This window comes from Psammomys obesus, unplaced genomic scaffold, assembly GCF_907164565.1.
Source record: "Psammomys obesus unplaced genomic scaffold, mPsaObe1.curated_primary_1811, whole genome shotgun sequence".
Lineage (NCBI taxonomy): Eukaryota > Metazoa > Chordata > Mammalia > Rodentia > Muridae > Psammomys > Psammomys obesus.
In genome coordinates this window covers 5,332,650-5,350,628 of record NW_026593286.1, presented here as the reverse complement: position 1 = coordinate 5,350,628, position 17,979 = coordinate 5,332,650, and the positions used below count along the sequence as shown (strand labels likewise).

General features: G+C 50.3%; 1 protein-coding gene across 1 annotated transcript in view; it reads left to right on the top strand.

The window, feature by feature from the left end:
* The first annotated feature begins 259 nt into the window (after positions 1 to 259).
* The window catches only part of Mroh2a (maestro heat like repeat family member 2A), a 33,736-nt gene continuing 16,016 nt past the window's right edge, over positions 260 to 17,979 (top strand). The window contains exons 1-21 of the mRNA XM_055616471.1: positions 260 to 341; positions 421 to 602; positions 2,749 to 2,880; positions 3,033 to 3,195; positions 5,340 to 5,438; positions 6,523 to 6,674; positions 7,156 to 7,299; positions 8,056 to 8,148; positions 8,295 to 8,373; positions 8,474 to 8,587; positions 9,585 to 9,661; positions 10,493 to 10,612; positions 10,902 to 11,012; positions 12,025 to 12,172; positions 13,228 to 13,268; positions 13,760 to 13,901; positions 14,142 to 14,194; positions 14,645 to 14,752; positions 15,488 to 15,607; positions 15,763 to 15,885; positions 17,132 to 17,284. Of these exons, the coding sequence (XP_055472446.1) occupies positions 260 to 341; positions 421 to 602; positions 2,749 to 2,880; positions 3,033 to 3,195; positions 5,340 to 5,438; positions 6,523 to 6,674; positions 7,156 to 7,299; positions 8,056 to 8,148; positions 8,295 to 8,373; positions 8,474 to 8,587; positions 9,585 to 9,661; positions 10,493 to 10,612; positions 10,902 to 11,012; positions 12,025 to 12,172; positions 13,228 to 13,268; positions 13,760 to 13,901; positions 14,142 to 14,194; positions 14,645 to 14,752; positions 15,488 to 15,607; positions 15,763 to 15,885; positions 17,132 to 17,284 (2,436 nt within the window). The remainder of the gene's footprint in view (positions 342 to 420; positions 603 to 2,748; positions 2,881 to 3,032; positions 3,196 to 5,339; positions 5,439 to 6,522; positions 6,675 to 7,155; positions 7,300 to 8,055; positions 8,149 to 8,294; positions 8,374 to 8,473; positions 8,588 to 9,584; positions 9,662 to 10,492; positions 10,613 to 10,901; positions 11,013 to 12,024; positions 12,173 to 13,227; positions 13,269 to 13,759; positions 13,902 to 14,141; positions 14,195 to 14,644; positions 14,753 to 15,487; positions 15,608 to 15,762; positions 15,886 to 17,131; positions 17,285 to 17,979) is intronic.

Here is a 17,979-nt window from a genome sequence, read left to right as displayed (position 1 = left end):
CCTGAGGTTAATTCCCATCACCTTTGCAAACAACACAATCAACTCAAGGGAGGGTCTTCTTTTAGGCATTGCATCTAATGTAGCCCAGTCAAGATGGGGCACCCTATTCCCTTTGCCCTATTCTACTAATTCAAATGGAGCCACAGGCACTGAAGGGAGAGCTTCAAAAAGCCTGTGAACTCCTGGGAGGTTGTCTTAGGGAGTGTTGCCGTTCCAAGTATTTATTTATCTCATCCATCTTGAATCAGCTCGAGGAGACATGGAAGAAGACGCCTCTGAGATGAATGAAGACCTGTTGGAGGAAGCAGAGCATCTGGGATCTCTAGAGCCAGAGGATGATGGTAAGAAAGGCAACCACATCACCATCTTACTGGCCCCTCTTGGCCACTCAATGCCGCACCTACACCTTCTTTGTATCAGGTACATTCCTTCAAGTCACCAACCTTCTGAACATCATGGACAGTGAATCAGCAAAGACAGACACCACAGGGTCAGGCCTGGACATGAGGAAGACCTTGGCTTCAGTAATTATCACAGAGAAGGCTACCACTGATCCCTGTGTGGTGATGAACGCGCTTATCCGCTGCCTGCAGGAGCCAGAGGTAGGGACACCCTACCCTCCACACCTCCTCTTTGGCTAGATACATTTAGGCACCCAGGAGTCCACCCATCACTCCGAACACCTTTCCAATCACCATGGACAGTGTTACCAATCACCATGGACACAGTGTTAAGAACCATGATGCAGAGATTGGTGACACTAGAAACATTCATTCCCCGGGGCTAGTTGGAAAAGAATTTCATGTTTGGGAGGCATCTCTGTGACTGGTGTGGCAGGATTGGAAGCTGTCTGACTGGTAGGGAATGGTTTCTGGATTGACTGGTGTTGCAGTCTGCTCACATTGTCATAACAGAGGACTATAAATCGTGTGGCTGAAACACTGGATACATATTTCCTCTTTGCACCCTAGAAGGCCATAGTCAAGATGCCCACAGACTGGATTTTTGCTGAGGCTCTTTCTGGCTTGCAGACAGCTGCCCTGACACCATCTTCATGGTATTTCTTCTATGGCAGTGGTCCTCAACCTCTGGGTCGTGAGCCCTTTAGGGGTTGTATATCAAATATCCTGCATATCAAATATTTACATTATGATTCATAACAATAGCAAAACTACAGTTATGAGGTAGCAACAAAATAATTTTATGGTTGGGGGTCACTACAATATGAGGAAATGCATGAAAGGGTTGAGAACCACTGTTTTATGGAGAGATGGGAGTGGGGTTGGGGCAGGGAGCTCCAGTTTCTCCAAACAAACATCAGTCCCTTTGGATTAGTGCCCCAATCTTCTGACTTAAGTCTCAACTATTTCTCAAAGGCCTGCCCATTCAAATACCATTTAACTTGGGGGTAGTGCATCAACATACAGATTTTGAGGGAATCCAAGTCAGTCTATAATAGATTTTGTTTTCTGCCTCAAAAGGGGTTGGTGAACTATCTCTAGGAGCTGGCTACTGCTGGGAGGGGAAGGCTCTACAGCATCACTCACCTCCAGACCTCAGGGCATCAGAAAACATGATTATTTACTGCTCTTTAACTGCTCTTTACATGCAAAGCGCAGATCGTGCATAGTGCATATCCATCACACCTGGGCTGTCAAAGGTTCATGGGGCAGGGACTCTCAGGAAAATGTCTGAGAAGACCGCTTCAGGGGCAATGAGAATAATAATGAAGTCTGAGAACTTGCTCTAGAGCCATGAAGTACTTGCTGAGTAGTTACTATGGTCTCACTGTTTCTCTCTGTTCAGAGTTCAAATGCTTAGACCAATTACTGATGCTGCTTCATGTAAAACCACCCTCATTTCTTAGGTGTGCCTCGACATACTTGCTTAAGTAGGAGCCATCAGGCTGGAGAGATAGCTCAGTCGGTAACATGCTTGTCTTGCAAACACAAAGTTTAATCTTTAGAACCCACATTAAAAAATCTGGGCATAGTGGTGTGTAGTTGTAATCCCAGCAATCAGGAGGCAGAGATAGGAGGATGTCTGGGTCTGCACGGAGAAGCTAGCCTAGCCTACCTGGCAAGCTCCAGGTCAGTGAGAGACAACATCTGAAACAAACAAACAAACAAACAAACAAACAAAGAAAAAACCCCCAAGGTGAACAGTGTTTGAAGAACAACACATAAACCTATCCTCTGGCCTCCATACGCATGCACACACATAGGCACACATACACACACGCTCTTCCCACTGTGTGCAGACAGTAAAAGTCATTCTCAAGTGCAGCTCTCCAGTGCCAAGCCATCTACCCTACCCCATCCTAAATCAGGACACCTTATTTGGTGCTAAGCGCTGCCCATGTAGAAGCTTCAGGAGAAAGTCCTCAGCCAGGGCAAAAGGGCAGGGTGAGCCTGCCTCTTGGGCTCCCAAGCCTGACAATATTTAGTGTATAAATATTTAGCAATATTTAGTGTATAAATATCTTGTGTGTTGGCCATTTGACACCCTCCTGGCTTAATATTGACTGAGACAAAAGAAATGACTTGCAGCTCCTAGGGACAAGGAATGTTGGGTGAGTGGACAGAATTGGGAGGGGCTGGAGATGAAGACGTGAAGGTCTGAGACACAATGGCCGTGGAGTGGCAGTTTCCTTTTGCAGGTGAAGGGGGGAGAGTCAGGGAGCAGAGGTGGCTGGTGGTGCTGGGAAAAAGCCCTGCCCCTACTGCCGCCCACCATGCTTGTTCCCAGATTTCTACCCAGCGCAAGATGAACGTCTACAACATCCTGCAGGAGATCATCCAGCAGGAAGGGGAGATGGAGGAGCGTTGCATACAAAAGCTGGTAGCCATCGCCTCCAAGCAGATGAGGGATATCACAGAGGTAGTGGGGCCTGGATTCTACCATGCCTTCCTCCTGCAGGCCCAGGAACTGGACTGCAGCTGAGCCTGGCCCAGGCTGTCTCATGGAACAGAGGCAGACTGAGCCTAATGGAGCCAAGAGGGTGGTAGTGGTGCCTCTCTTGTCCTCTGCAGACGGAGGGCTTTGAGACAGCCGAGGTAGCCAGTGAGACTCTGGTGGCTCTGTCCCGAAACCACTTCAGCTTGGTCATGTATGAACTACAGCATCATCTCAAGCCCCTCAACCTCACTGATGAGTTTGTCATTGTCACCTTGGCCAAGCTGGCCAACGGCAATGGTAGGGATCTGATGTCCTACCGCAGTTCCTGGAAGGTTTGGGTTGACCTATTGCTCTCTGCTACTCAGTTTACCTCTGTTTTTTGCTCCACCCCTTCTGCTTATCTTTCTTTCTCCATGACACCCCCTCTGTGTCTAGCTCTCACCATTAAGATTCCATTTCTGTGTATCTGATTCTCTTTTTCTTTGTCTGTCTGTCTGTCTGTCTGCCTCCTCTCTTCCCCTTTATCTCCCCACACACCCTTGCTCTGTTTTGTTTCTCCACCTCCATTTCTCTGTTTATTTTCTCCTTCTTCTTTCCACCTACAAAATCATGCTGAGCTATTGTCCCCAATGAACCTGTAGTAGATGCTGGGTCCCAGTGATGAGGAAAACACTCGTGGTTCCTGTCTTCAGAAGGGACCATAAACAAGGAAACAGAACACAAAGGCTTATGAAGAGGACAACCAAAATGGCTGTTTGAGAGGAGAGCTCTTAGTGAGACAACCATTTTCCAGCTGAGGCTGAAGGACAGGAGAAAGGCGTGTGCATAGAGAACACAGTGGATGAAAACATCCCAATTGTGAGAGCACTGTGTGCAAAGGCTTTGCATCAGGAAAGAACTTGATTTCTCTGATGACCCAAGAGGTTCCTGTGGCTGGAGGTGCAGAGTGAGGAGATGGGCATTAGATGAGGGAAACAGGAAGGACCAGTATCCTCAGGACTCTAGCATCATTAAAGGCACAGGAAGTGAGTAAAGATTTCTAAGGGGCAGTTGTCTAGTAGAATTCTGGTTCCAGGGAGATGACTCTGGCCACTCTGTAGATGGAGAAGGGGTGGGAGACAGATACAAGGAGTGAGTTTGAGTGTTCAAAGGAAGGATCTAGTTTTGAGAGAGGTCAATAGACAGGCCAGGAGGGAATGGAATGTCTGTATGAAGAGGTCAAAAGTCAGGTCTGGCTGTAGCCTTTCTGTGGCCTTGGCTTGCAGGTGGGTTTCAAAGTCATTGCCACTTAAGGAAGTAAGCTCGGGGGACCCAGCTTGGAGAAGCTCCAATGTATTGATGTCTTGAGAGGTAACCCAAGAGCACCCCAGGGTGGTATCAGGGGCCTGGGAGAAGGACAGTACATGTGGTCCTCAATTCACTACATCTGGGTGGATTCATGAAAATGAAAATATCCTTAGTTGAGAAGATGCACTGAGCCCATTTTATGCACCAACATCCTGGCTTAGTTACACAGTGGCCTGAGCTTAGTCTTTCTCTGTAGGGGTGGGCTGCTTAGGACTGCAAAAGAGGAGTGTCTGCCTCATGTTATATAGGAAAAGGCCCAACTTCAGAGGTAGGAGCAGGGCCTCTACTGAGGATAGACGGCTCTTGTATCACTGTGAAGTCAGAACCACCTACAGTCAAGACCAAGGTGGCACATGTCAATTTCTGTAGAGAGGACAGTTGGAGGAGCGGGAATATTGCCTGGCATGCTGGGGATGGGAGCTTGGCTGGGAGCTGAGGAGAAAGGGAGGTAGCAATTGGATGGCCCATGGGGCTTAGGCCTAGGCCTACAGATACTGACACCAAAGATCTAAAAGAGGGAGTGGAGTGGAAACACAATTGAATAGAAACACAATTTTAGTATAGAATCTGAGGAAGTGTGTGGAGGGGTGCTCTCAGCTTGAGTGGTGAGGCCAGGTTTGGAGGGAAGGGTGGGCCTAGATTCTAGAGTCTGCTAGGGGATTCTCTCCATTTCTGTTGGTCCTGTCTGCCATTTTGCTCTGTGAGACCCCACCACATCTGCCATCATCCTTCCAAGAATAGAGAACACTGGGTCTTCTTCAAGAACCAGACATATGTCCTTGAGACAGACATGCTCCTTACCCAGGACCCTCCCTTTCTTTCCACATCTGCCCCCTCCCTGTTCTGTGGCTCTCTGTTCCTCTGTTCCCCTGTAGCTCCTCTATTCCCTGCTCCCCCTCTCATGCCTTTCCGCTTCTCTTGTTTTCAGTTTACTCTTTCTAAGCATGACTGATCTCACCCTATTTCCTGTCGTATCAGCCATTGCAAAGGCTTTCCTTGTAGACTGTGGGAGGCTTAAGGTGGTTGAGCCACGCTCCCTGCCTGCCCCCTTCCCACCCTTCCCTCTTTCCTTGCGGCCTCTCCATGTCCTGCAGTGTTTGAGTTCATGCCATACATGGGCATCACCCTGGCAACTATATTCACGATGCTGAGACTTGCCAATGAAGCCAAGATGCGCCAGGTCATCTGCAATGGTGTGTATCTCCCTTGAGTCTGTGGGTGAAGATTTAACCGGGGGGGGGGTTAATTTGGGGGCGGGGAGAGGAAAGGCTAGGAGAAGGGTTTGTTGAATGAGAGGTTTGTTGGTTTGCACCCCATCGGCTCCTCTGTCTCTTACTTTGCTTGGTTAACACCCTAGTTTAAGGTTTCCGTTGCTGTGATAAGCACCATGCCAAAAGCTACCTAGGGAGGAAAGGGTTTATTTCATCTGACAGCTTTCCCATCTGTCATGAAGGGAAGCCAGGGCAGGAACATGAAGGCAGAAAATAAAGTAGAGGCTGTGTAGGAAGGCTGCTTACTGTTCCTCATGAGTTGCTAGCCAACTTTCTAATACAGTCAAGGAGCACCTGCCCCTGGGGTGACACCTCCCACAGTGGGGCTGGGTCCTTCCACATTAATTGTTTACCAAGAAAATGCCCCATACACTCACCCACAGGCCAATCTGATGGAGGCATTTTATCAATTGAGGTTCCCTTTTCCCGGATGACTCTAACTTATGTTTAAAAACTAGCCCAGACAGCCTGCAATCGGCTCCCTCGGAGACATGTAGGTACACTGTAGACCGTGGTTGTATCTGTGAGTCTCTATAGCTTGCTCTGTACTTAAGCACTTCAGAGAAGGGTGATTGACAGTTGTAAGGAAAAGGCAGGGAGTATATTCCCTATTGGGCTTGACTCAGCGAAGTCCTAAGAGACTATTTTTGTCTGATCATCTGGCCCTGTCATTTGATTATTTGATACTAATTTGGGCCAAAAACAAACAAAACAAAACAAAAATAAAAACAACTGATGCCTAAGAAAAAGAGGGTCCTTGGAGGGTCCTGTGTACTTGCTGTTGTCCTTACTGGAATCCCCAAGTTGTGGTCCCACTTTGACCCTGAATCCCCAAGAGGAGGGGTTTAGACATACATGCTTAATGCTCACAATGACACACAGAATAGGGGGCTGTGAAGGGCCAACAGAGCAGAGAGGAGGGGACTCAATAACCCAAAGAACATGAGGAAGGAGTGGTTCCAACCCTGGCCTCTTTGGCTCCCCTCCCCTGTCCTGCCACTGGCAGCCATGGAGACATTCTGTGAGACGGTGCAGTTTTACCTGAGGCACCTGGAGGACAGCCTGTACCCCGTGATGACCGAGGACCAGTTTGCTGTGAAGCTCTTCCCAATGTACCGATACTTCGTGACAGTCTGGCTGCGCCACCAGGACCTGGAGGTGAGGCTTGCTATGCTCAGAGGAGATACTGCAGGGCTTCTGTGTTCAGCATCATTCCTGGAGCCCCAGAGACCCTGGTCTCTGTGAATGCTAGATGGAGTAGGCCTAGGAGGCTTGCTTCAAGGGCTAAAGCTTGGCAAAGGCCCACAGGGAGCTTTCAGATGAGGGCTTGAGACTTGAGGGCACTTGCCCCAATCCAGGGACTCTCTAGATAGCTTGCCTATGAAAATTGTGTTTGTGCCAACTCTATGAGGCAGGACCACTCTACAAATAAGGAAACTGAGGCACAGAAAGGTTTAGGACTTGTCCAGGGTCACTTGACTTACAGGCAGGACTCACATTAGAGAGTCTGGTACGCTGGGGGCTTTCAGGTGAGTCCTGGACACTTTTGTAATACCCCATCTGTATGATGCTGGAGAGTGTTTGGGTGGCTAAGATCCTTGCCTTGCTGGGGGCTCTGGGAACTGTACTTCCTACACAGGTGAAACTGGGTGTCATCAAGTCTCTCAGGCCCATGCTGAGTCTCCTCCTGCCCAATGATGACCTGAGAGAGCAGGTGTACGACTATATCCCCCTGCTGCTGGCTGAGTTCCAGGGCGGCCTGGAGGCCCTCTTTGTCACACAGGTGAGGGCCAGACTCAAGAAACCCTGATCCTCAGGAGCCTACAGCTCCAGCAGGCCTAACATCTGTACCCTATGTGCCATTACGGAGCCTGACACTGTGGGAAATAGGCTGTCGTTCCAGGTGGAAGGATCCCAAAGGGTCCAGGAGGAAACAGCAAGACCATGGATTTGCTTTAGATTTACAGGGATACTGTAACTAAGACCCTCAGGCTGTTTATGCAGTTATACCCAAAGAGATTTTATTTTTAGGTAAAAGGACACAATCTGGAGCTCCCAGGGGATGGGGTTTTGGAGCCTCCATAACCCTCTTAACGTGAGAGGCAGAGGTGTTGCAGGTTCTGAGTGGCCTGGCCTGGGCTGACGCACAGTGAAACGGGGTGAATGTGCAGGGCATGGGACTCTGCTGTAAAACAAGGAGCAGAAATGAACAAGACAAACAACGACAAACGTCATTATGGATGAAGAATAGGCTTAGACTCACCTCTAACCCCAGGGAACAGGAGAGGTGAAAAGGGCCTTGAATGCCTTCTCAGTGGCCCAGAATGCACTCTCCAGATTTTCTGGGCACAAGAATCACCCAGGGCTGGTGGGATTGTAGGGTTGGATCCAGTCCATCTTGTAGAAAACCGAGGCTCTATGTCCAGCCAGCTGGGTCGGGGGTGGGGCGGTGAACCTGTACCACAACTCAGTGGCCTGCTGAGTAGCAAGAAACCCAAGCGGAACAGTCACCTGCAGCCTCTGCCCATCCCCTTTGCAGGTCTTGAGGCAGATTTTAGAAGCATCTGTTACCACCAACACCCCCATCCCACCGATGCTGCTGCACCCCATTTTCACAGAGCTGCATGTCCAGGTGAGGCCAGCAAGGGCCTCCTCAAAGCAATCAACAGGAGACTGCCTCAGGACGTGGCTTCCCCCAGCACGAAGGCATGAGGGCTGGACTGCCCATGTGGCCAGTGCCCTGTGAGTTCCTCATCCTCCTCGCACACTGTCCCCTAGGTATGCAACAAGGCCCCAGCACAGCATCAGTTCAGCAGTCAGAACCTGATGGAGATCGTGCACTGCTTCATAGCCCTGGGTGAGGTCTGCAGGGACCTGGGGAGGCCCAGCCCTTGCTGAGTGCAGGGACTGAGGCGGAGCCTGTCAGCCTTGACTGACGTGCTCCTTCTGCCCTGCAGCCCGCTCCTACCCCAAGGAGCTGATGAAGTTCTTCTTCAGCCAGGTGGAGATGAGCAAGGAGGCTATCCGTGTGGGGACACTGGCCCTGATTAGGGCAGTGGTGAGCGCAGATGGTGAGCCAGCTGGAGTGGACAGGCACCATGGTGCCATTCCTTTCTGGCTCTGGTCCTGTTTTGGTAGTCACTGCTGGGTGGGCCAAGTCTTTTGGTTGCTTCATATTTGTCATTTTTTAGTTGAACCAGCACTGTGGCCCCCTCTGTACCTCTCACCCCTGGGCTTGACGTTCATAGTTACCCCAGTCTTGCTTCTGACTTCCAACTCTGTCAGGGGCTGGTGGTAAGGCTGGCAACAACCTTGCAGGCATAACTCCAAGCCCACAGACTTAGCCTTTACCCTCAACACCCTCTTCTGACCTTTGCAGGCACTGGGCACATGCCTGGCACAGACATTCATTGCTGCAAACCACTCATACATATAAAAAGTAAATAAATAACCAAACAAATCATTATTAGACAAATTGTTTGGAGTTAGCCTGTGTACTATTTTTTGCTTGTTCCCAGCCAGGGGCCACAAGAAACCAGTTCCTTACACATCACTGATGGGTTCAAATTGCTAAACAATTCCGGATGCTTAGTCAGATAGCAACCAAACCTTGGGTTTAATAATCCTTTGGACAATTGTCTCTAGGCAATAACTACCCAAAGACAATCAGATCACAATATTCACTAAAACACTGTGATAAAGCAAAGCATTAGATGAGCCTCCGTGGAGGCTGGGGAGGTGGCTCTGTGCGTAAAGCTTGTCATCCCAGCGTGACTGCCTGATCCCCAGAACCTGCGTAAAAAGCTGGGTGTGTGAGCTTATGTCTATAACCCATACTGGGGATGGGAATCAGAATCAAGCAGAAGACATAGGGCATGAACCTCTGACCTCCACATGCACTTGCGTAGGAGTGAATGTGGTTCTGGAAATAGAGGGGGCTGTGCCCAGGGGGAGCCTACCAGTGAGGGTCCTGAGGGAGTGACCCTGAGCCTGTGTGGTCTGTGGAAGAAACAAGCCACTTGGAGTCTTCTTGAACCATAGTGCCCCAGGCTGGTCTTTCTCTTTCAGACCCCAAAATGAACATCAAGACCATCTACCTGGCCATCCGGGTTGTCAAGAACACTCTGTCTGACACTCGGTCCAAGGTAACTGGGAGGGGATCCTGCTAGGGTAGCTCGGGCTGAGGGGTGGAGGCCTCAGATGGAATAGCTGACCATCGGCCTAGTCTTGGGTGGGGACAGGACGTAGTCTATGCAGTGAAAGTTGCAGGTCTGCCACTGAGGCACTCCCTATCTAGGACCAGGGGTTTTCAGAGCAGTCTGTCTAGACTGCCTTGCAAGGAGGAAAGGCTGCTGGCCACACAGGGTTTGTCTAGTAGTCTTACTTCTTGTGAGAAAAGCAACTGGGGGACATGCTCCCGCCCCTGCCACACCCTCAGCCAGCTGGATACCACAGTCCCAGGCTACAGGGCAGCCACAGCTAGCTTGGGATGCTACTCTAGCTGAGAAAGCAGTGTCAGGAAAGGGATAGTCAGAGAAGTTTCGAGGACTACAGAGCAGGCCATGTGTGTTAGGACTAGAGATTTAGATCGGAAGCCACATAGACACAAGAAAAATTGCTAGTATTGTGCCCCACCCCCACCATAGTGTGTTTTACTGAGTACCTGAGAGAGACCAGAGTTTTAAAAAAAATGGGTTTTCCCACCAAGGCTGCTAAGACCATGTAACACATATTAGAATGGCATAAAGACAGCTCTAAAGGGCCCAAGTGAGACACTCATGTGAGTGCACAGTAAAATGATGTTCCACCACGAGGAAAGGGTGATGGGCAGGATGGATAGTTAGCCAGTAATCCCCTGAAAGCCCTTCTCGCCAAGAGCACCCCCAGTTCCCAGGCATCTCATGTCACAAGACTAGATGCAGATATCCGTGCTGAAGCCTGGCCTTCCCCAGCTGATCCTTGCCTGGTCCCCACAGGTACGGATGGCAATTCTACGAATTATTGGCCAGCTGGTTCTGTCGGGCTTCCAGGAAAAGATCAAAGGCTGGGGTCTGAAATACGTATCTGTCCAGCTCACCTTATCTACCTACAAACTGGTGAGTGGCCCCAACCCTCAGCCCATGGGACAGCTACACTTTAGAAATGGATTACTAAGTGTTGAGCAAGGAGCGCCTCATGGAGGACCTGTTTGGACCTGTTGAGGCTCATGGCTACCCTGCAGGTATGGACCAGACTTGTGCAGTCTCCTAGGTATGAGGCTCAGGCACATTCCTTGGCATCCTAGGACCCAGTGTCTGGGCAGGGAGCCCCTCGGGAGGAAGGAGACCACTCCTGAGACTGTGGCAAGCCCCTGCCTAAAAGAACATCTTGGGTTCTGTCTTCTAGACAAATCGCCGGGAATCCTTTTATCAGAGGGATTTGGAAGAGAAGATGGTCCACAAAGTAACAATGGACACTGTGAAGATCATAACTTCCTCTATCAGTGGCATGACCAATGTGAGCTCACTCCCCATCCAGTGGACCACCATAGTCATGGTCATGGGTCCTGGCTGCCTTTTGAAGGCTGGCAGAGGAACCCAGATATTCTCCATCTCTTAACCCTCCAGTAGGTCTCAAAATGTAGCAGTCACCTGATTGCCTGAAGTATGTCTGTTATTTTAAAGCTCCTCTGTGGGCAAGCACTCTACAGTTGAGTAAGTTCAGTTAGGAGGGCTCTACATGCCCCGAGGGAATCCCAGGCTATAGGAGAAACAAGTGTACCAGATTTTAATTGCAACAGATGAGACACAGCACCAAGGCAGGGAGAATAATACCACGACAACATCAAGAAAGGAATGACTGATTGTCTGTGGGGGACAACCATAGGCTGGGTGCCTCCTTTCTAGTGGCAACTGGAGGGTGAGGGCCAGAGGCTGCAGGCTGGATGGAGGGTGAGGACTGGAGGCTGCAGGCTGGAAGGTGTGGGTTGTAAAGAAAGCTGTCGTTTTGCGGCAAAATTTCTTCTTCGGCAGTATTCTGTTCTCTGGGCCTTTCGGCTGCCTGCGTTCAAGGGTAATCTTCTTTATGGACTGTGAACTTCTCGTCACAGCTATGCGACATGTGCGCAGTAATGCTGGGCTGGCATTCGGTATAATGAGTGGGTGCACTTGCCCAGCCAGCTTGACAAATAAACATCACAACTGGGAAGCACCACTGGATTATTGAACTAGTTTGTTCCTCAAAGGCCTCTGGGCCCCAGAGAAGGCCCTGGTCAAAGAATGCAGTGGATATAGTGTGGATATGAAGGTAGCAGGGCTGTGTGAATGCCATCTGGGTGCCTCTGTAAAAAAAAAAAAGTCCAGGGTGGGCAGGAAAGTCAGTTGAGGGCTGAGCCTGTGAGTATTTGGGACAGGTTTTAGAAAACCAGGTAGAGTCTACACTGTGGGTGGAGCCTGGCCAAGGCTGGGGAGGGGGAGGTACATAGGATACCTCTACTTTATCCTGGACCCTCTCCCTATTCCTGCCCCAGGAGTTCTGGGTAAGGCTTCTGTGCTACATCATGGAGACAGACTACACAGAAGCATTGACCCCCATCTGTATCAGCCTCACGAACCTGGCAGAGAATCAAATTCATGGCAAAGACACTGAGGCTGGAATAGCTGGAAAGAGCAAGCATGGTGGGTGGCATCCCTGGGCCAGCTGGTGGGAATGGGCAGACAGAATGGCTCCTTGTCACTTTTCCCCCAGCATCCTGATCCTCCACATTTCCCCTTCTCCAGGAAATGTCTAGAATCCTCCTTGCCATGTCTAGAGAGGGGTTAAAACTCTGCAGGGTCCCCTCCTGGTAGCTCATTCACCATGTCCCCATCTTCCCAGTTCTCACCATGGGCAGGGGCTCTACTCATGGCCTTTATGGGTCTTTGCCCTTTCTAGCTTCTCTGAGTCTTCTAGAAAAACTGTAGCATCCCAATCAGTTGTTCTGTCAACTGACCTTACTGTGGTTCACTGTCAACACAAGCTCTCAAGTGACCATGTCCAGCTACATCATGTCACTGCTCTTCTCTTTCCATACTACCTCTGGTCCCAAAGGGGCTGCTCTCATGGCCCCGGAGATTCACAGGGTCAGGTATGACTTGGGGTAGGGTGATTTAGAAGGATCATTCCTAGCCTATGATGACAAGGGGCAGGCCCTGCTGTCTGAGTTCAAGCTAAAAAGCATTAAGTGACTTACGTTACTGTGACCTTTCAACCCTGAATATAAGGTTGAGTCCTCTCTTGGATCTCCACACCCACAGCTTCTCAGCAGGCCTGGGCCCCTCCCTTGCCCATTCATCTGAGTGTGCTTGCTTTTCAGCGCTTACTAGTTCCCAAAGCTTATAAAGAGTGGACAGGCGTCAGGGTTGGGTATCAAATTACTACTAGTTGAAGAGAGGACAGATCTATAGTAGGAAAGAGAACATTGCCCTGGCAGGTCCATTCAACCATAAACATCCACCACCTGAAAACACATCATCTGGATCCATGCCGTGAGCAAAATTCTTTCTTCTCTCTGGAAGGAGCCCATGACTTTCTTCATGAGAAAAGCCCCTGGGCAGACCCAGTCTTCATCTGGGACAAGAATAATAGTCATAATCTTTGGAAATCACCTCCAAAGGTGTCTCCCTTGGGGGTTAGAGGACACATTTTGACATGGGCCAGGCATCCCCATCTGGGGTTTCTTTTCCTTCCTCAGTGGACCTGCCTGCACCCCAGAAACTTCTGGCCCGTCTCCTGGTGAGTGGCTGACATGCTCTGGCCTGGTGCATCCATTCGCAATGACACCTCTTCCTTGACTGCCTCTTGCTCAGTGCTCCAGAGGGAGGAGGGAATGGGATGCAATGAGGAAGCTGGATATTGGGTAGAATAGTGTCCCAAGGTCTGTATTGTTCTTGAAAAGATACATCAGGGGCAGTGTGCTCATATGTCGGGGGGCCTGGCTGGGATCTGCTCACAGATTCCTCCACTGAAAACACCACCAGAACACCACCCACAACCTATCTGCCCCAGGCAGACTCAGTCCTGTGGGCCCTAATCAAAGTTCCTTTCAGTCTCAGGGTCAGAAAGGAACCTGGGTCTGGCCTGTCCTCCCCTTCCTTCCTACAGTGGGCTCCACGGGCACCTTTCTATGCTCTGTTTAAAATTTCTTCTTTATAATGAAGATGGCAAACTCCCAGGTAGGGCGTATATGCCGACCACTGCTCTACTGATTTACTGGGACCCTCCAGGTGCTGATGTCATCACCTTACAAAGGAGAAGGTCGTGGGATTGCCATGCTCAACCTCCTGAGGACCCTAAGCCAGAGCATTGCTCCTTCCATGGCTGACATGTGGGAGCAGGAAATCCCGTTGCTGGTCCAGTACCTGGAAGGTGAGGGGCCCACTCTGTGTGCATGCTGTGACTTGAGTAACAGGGACCTGGGGTCTGGTCTGGTGGACCCGAACTGGCCTCCTTTGGTTTTAAGAACTGGATGCATACCGTGGGGCGTTCAGAAGGGAAATCTGAGTGTGATGAGCTCATTCCTGGAGGGCCTCTGACGCTGGGGGAGGGAGGCTGACCCAGGGGCAGCAGCAGAAGGCAGCCTGTGAGACCACGCTTATTCTCCTCCAGAGCACACTGAGTTTACTTGGAACCAGAAGGCCTGGGAGGATAAGCTGATTCAGGTAAAGGGGTGAACTGTTATCTGAGGCCAGAGAAAGGGAGAAGAGAAGGAGCACATGGGGGGGGCATGTAATGGGAGTGACATGTGGGCAAGATTATGGTCCTGTAAAGGACATGTTTCCCTCTGTCAGAGCAGACTTAACAAGGATGGCGCACGTGCGCATGTGTGTGTGTGTGTGTGTGTGTGTGTGTGTGTGTGTGTGAGTAAGAGGAGAGCTGAGTGAGCCAAGAGCCTGGAAAAACAGCAGGGACAGTCTAAGTGACCTCCCAGCATCTGCTGAAGCCACAGCCATGTTCCCAGCACACGAAATGTTAGCCCTGGGTTGGCAATCCACCGACTGAATGTTTCAGAGGTTGAGAGGAGGTGGCCTGGGAAGAACAAGGCCCCATTCAGAGTCACATAGCATTCCCTGGGCTGGCTTGCCTCTGCTTACCAGTCTGCTACTTCCCAGTTTCTGAGGAACTCCCTCAAGAAGACCCGGGGCACCAGCTGGAGCCTGCGCCTCAGCAAAGAGCTGAACAACCAGATCGAGACCTTTGACAGCCCCTCTTTGGAAAAGGTTTGTCCTCATGGGAACCTCACAGTTCAGGCAGGGAGGGGCCTCCAGGGATAGAAGAGGCTCATGCTTCATTTACATCAGAGCAGGTGGCCTTATGGCTACTTCATGTCCTGGAAGGAGAGGGAATAATCTAGTCCACTGATTTTTAGGCTCTTAAATTCTTTGTTTGTTTTCACATTCTGGTCACATGTACTTTTTTTTTTTTTTTTTTTGGTAAAATAATTTTTTTCTTGTTTTTTCATTGTAAAACCATAAAAATAATTGAAAGGAATCAGAGAGGATCTTGGTAATTGCAAAGCATCCCATGTTCATGGATAGAGTTAAGATGGCGATTTCCCCAGCACTGTATCTCCAGACTCAGCATCGCCTCCAGCACAACCCCAAGCTTTCATCCCCTCGCACTGACGCATCAAAACAAGGGCAGTCCACCTCTTGCTGGTGTTATCCTATGTCAGGAAGTAGCTGGGGAAATTGATGCTCCCAAGTTGTGGGTAGCAACATATTTGACTGAATTTGTATAGGAAAGGATTTGGCCTCCCCTGCTAAAATTTATAATATACCAAGCCCCTATGCAATCTGACTTCACAGAACAAACTGAATATTTTTTTAAAGGATGTAGAAAATGCAAAAAATACCTGTAAAAAGAAAACCAGGACTATGTATCACATGCTCTCCAGTAGTGCTGCCTGGAGTCTGGGAATAGAAAAGCCTTAGGTCCTCCCCCCTCTTCTCTAGGGCTTTCTGTACAGGGCCCTGGGTTTCACCTTAGGCATGGGGCTGGAGGCCGACAGGGTAGAGGTGCTATTGCTGGAGCTGCTCTACAAGACGGACTATAGCAATGACTTTGATCGGGAGGTGAGGTTACCCTGGGCCCATCTTATCCACAATCTTCTGTGATCTGGGGGGAGGGAGGGGCAGGGCGGGAAGCACTTGGATTCATGTTCTCACATATGTGTACTTATACATCTCTCCTTGCCCCCTGCTCTCACCCTGGCTGGGCTTCCCTGCAGGGCATCATCCTGTGCTTTGGCCTGTGTGCCCGGGGCCAGGTAAAGACAGTGCTGAATGTGCTTCATGACTTCGAGGAGAGGATCCAGGAGTCGGAGCAGTCCTGGCAGATTGGTGCGTGGAGGGTAAGGCTCTTCAGCGCGAGGCTTAGTCTCAGGCCTTGAAGGCAGTGCTTCCAGCAAACAAAGATCTTGCTGGGAACATCTGGAGCAAGCTGCTTGAATCAGTCACGGCTAGGGCCACAGCTGTGGGAGTGGAACCAATGGTGACGGTCATGCAGCTTCCCCAAGGCGTCTGCAGAGCATCCACAGTGGTCAGTCCTGGCGTGAGGTCCATGTTGCTTGACTGGCAGTCCTTTTTCTCAAGGCAGAGAAAGAACCAAGGTTGAGTCCAACAGCTGCCAGCTAGGGATTTAAATCACCCATCCCCCACCCCAACCCCACTGTCGTCCCTTCTTTATGGCAAAATGAACATCAGAAGGAGCGCTTACCACCACAAGAAGCTAATGAAGTCGTCACAGTGGTGATTTTAGCCGCTCCTAATAGTGCTTCTCTAATGCTTAGGCAGGCCTCCGGCGTGAGGATGCTCCTGCTTAGCTATCTAAGCATGGCTTGTGCAGCTAGTGTCTGTTTGGCGATGTCCTTACCAGGCTCCTCTCACAGCTAATGGGTGGGTCCTGCATGTGTCACTGGACTGAACCTTCTCAGGGTGGGTAGATTCTGGCCTCTCTGGTTCCCACCTTCCTGCCCAGCATCTGGCACGTAATTGGTGTCCACAAAATTTGTTAATGCATAAGTGCTTGAGGAAAGCAATGCATGGCTTGAGACCCAAGGAACAGTCCACTGAAGCCCCCTCATAACGACTTAACAGCGTCTTCAATCAGACGCTGGCCCTCACACAGCCAGCGCGGCACCTGCTCCCTCCTGGGGGCGAGCTGAGCACTCCCTGCTCCTCAGTGGTCCTTCACTTCTTAAAAAATTCCCTCATTTCTCATGTGTGGGTATGAATATGTGCATATGCATGTTTGCGTGTGTGGGGGCATATGTGTGGGTGGCATGTGTGGATATACACATGAATGTGCATGAACGTGGAGGTCTTTGTTTGACGTCAGGAACCATCCTCATTTGCTCTTCTACTTATCCACCGAGACAGGCTAGCTCAGTCAAACCCTGAAAGGGCTAACCTTACCAGCCAGCTTGCTCTGGGGAATTCCCTTGCCCCAGTCTCCTGAGGCTAGAATTACAATTGGGCCGTCACACCGACCCAGTATTTCTGTGAGTTCTGAGAATCTAAACACCCATCCTCAGTGAGTTCTAACCACTGGGCCATCTCCGCCTCCCGGACCCCTTTTCCTCTTTTTGTCTCACGCAGAAGGACCACCCCTGGAGGCGAGAGACTGTGAAGAGTGCCCTCATGGTGATGTACAGCTGTGTCTCCTCTTACTGCCACCCCCAAATGCTCCTCACCCATGTGGACAGCCCCATCACTGCCAAGATCATCCACCACTACTCCAGCAGCTGCCAGGTAGCCCACATACAGTTCTGGGCTCTCTCTTAAACCAGCTGCAGTGGTGGTGTGGCAGGGGCGGGGAGTCAGCCTGCAGTGTGCCCGGACACTTTACTCAGGAGACATCTCAGGGTCCTGCCTGATCATCTTCTGGAGAATCCATTGCACACCCCGGAATTTTAGGGTCATCCTTGGGAGGATGGAGCCATCCTCTCCGGAGTGCTGCAGGTGACCGTGGTTCCCCAGAAGTACAAAGTGAGCCCCAATTCTTCCCATGCTTTCCTACTCTCTCACCCTCACCTCTGACCTACTCACTTTCATATACTAGAAAAAGTGGGCTGTCTTCAAAAAGACGCAAAGGTATGGGGCACTTTCTTGGAGTGGCAAAGTAGATGAAAGTGGAAGAATTTACTTTTTACATATAGTGGGAGGGGGGAGATGATGACGCCATCCCTAGTCGTGCTTGCTGCACGAGTGAAAGGGCCTAAGTTCAAATCCCCAGCAGCACCTCTTAACCACGGCTGCAGACATCTGTAATCATAGTGCTGGTGGGGTGGGAATAGGAGGATCCAACCCAGTTTGGCTGCATTGTAAATTTCTGTCTCAAAGAATAGAGCAATTGAGGAAGACGATAAGCCCTGATCTCTGGCTTCCACCTGCACAAGCCACACACACACACACACACACACACACACACACACACACACACACAC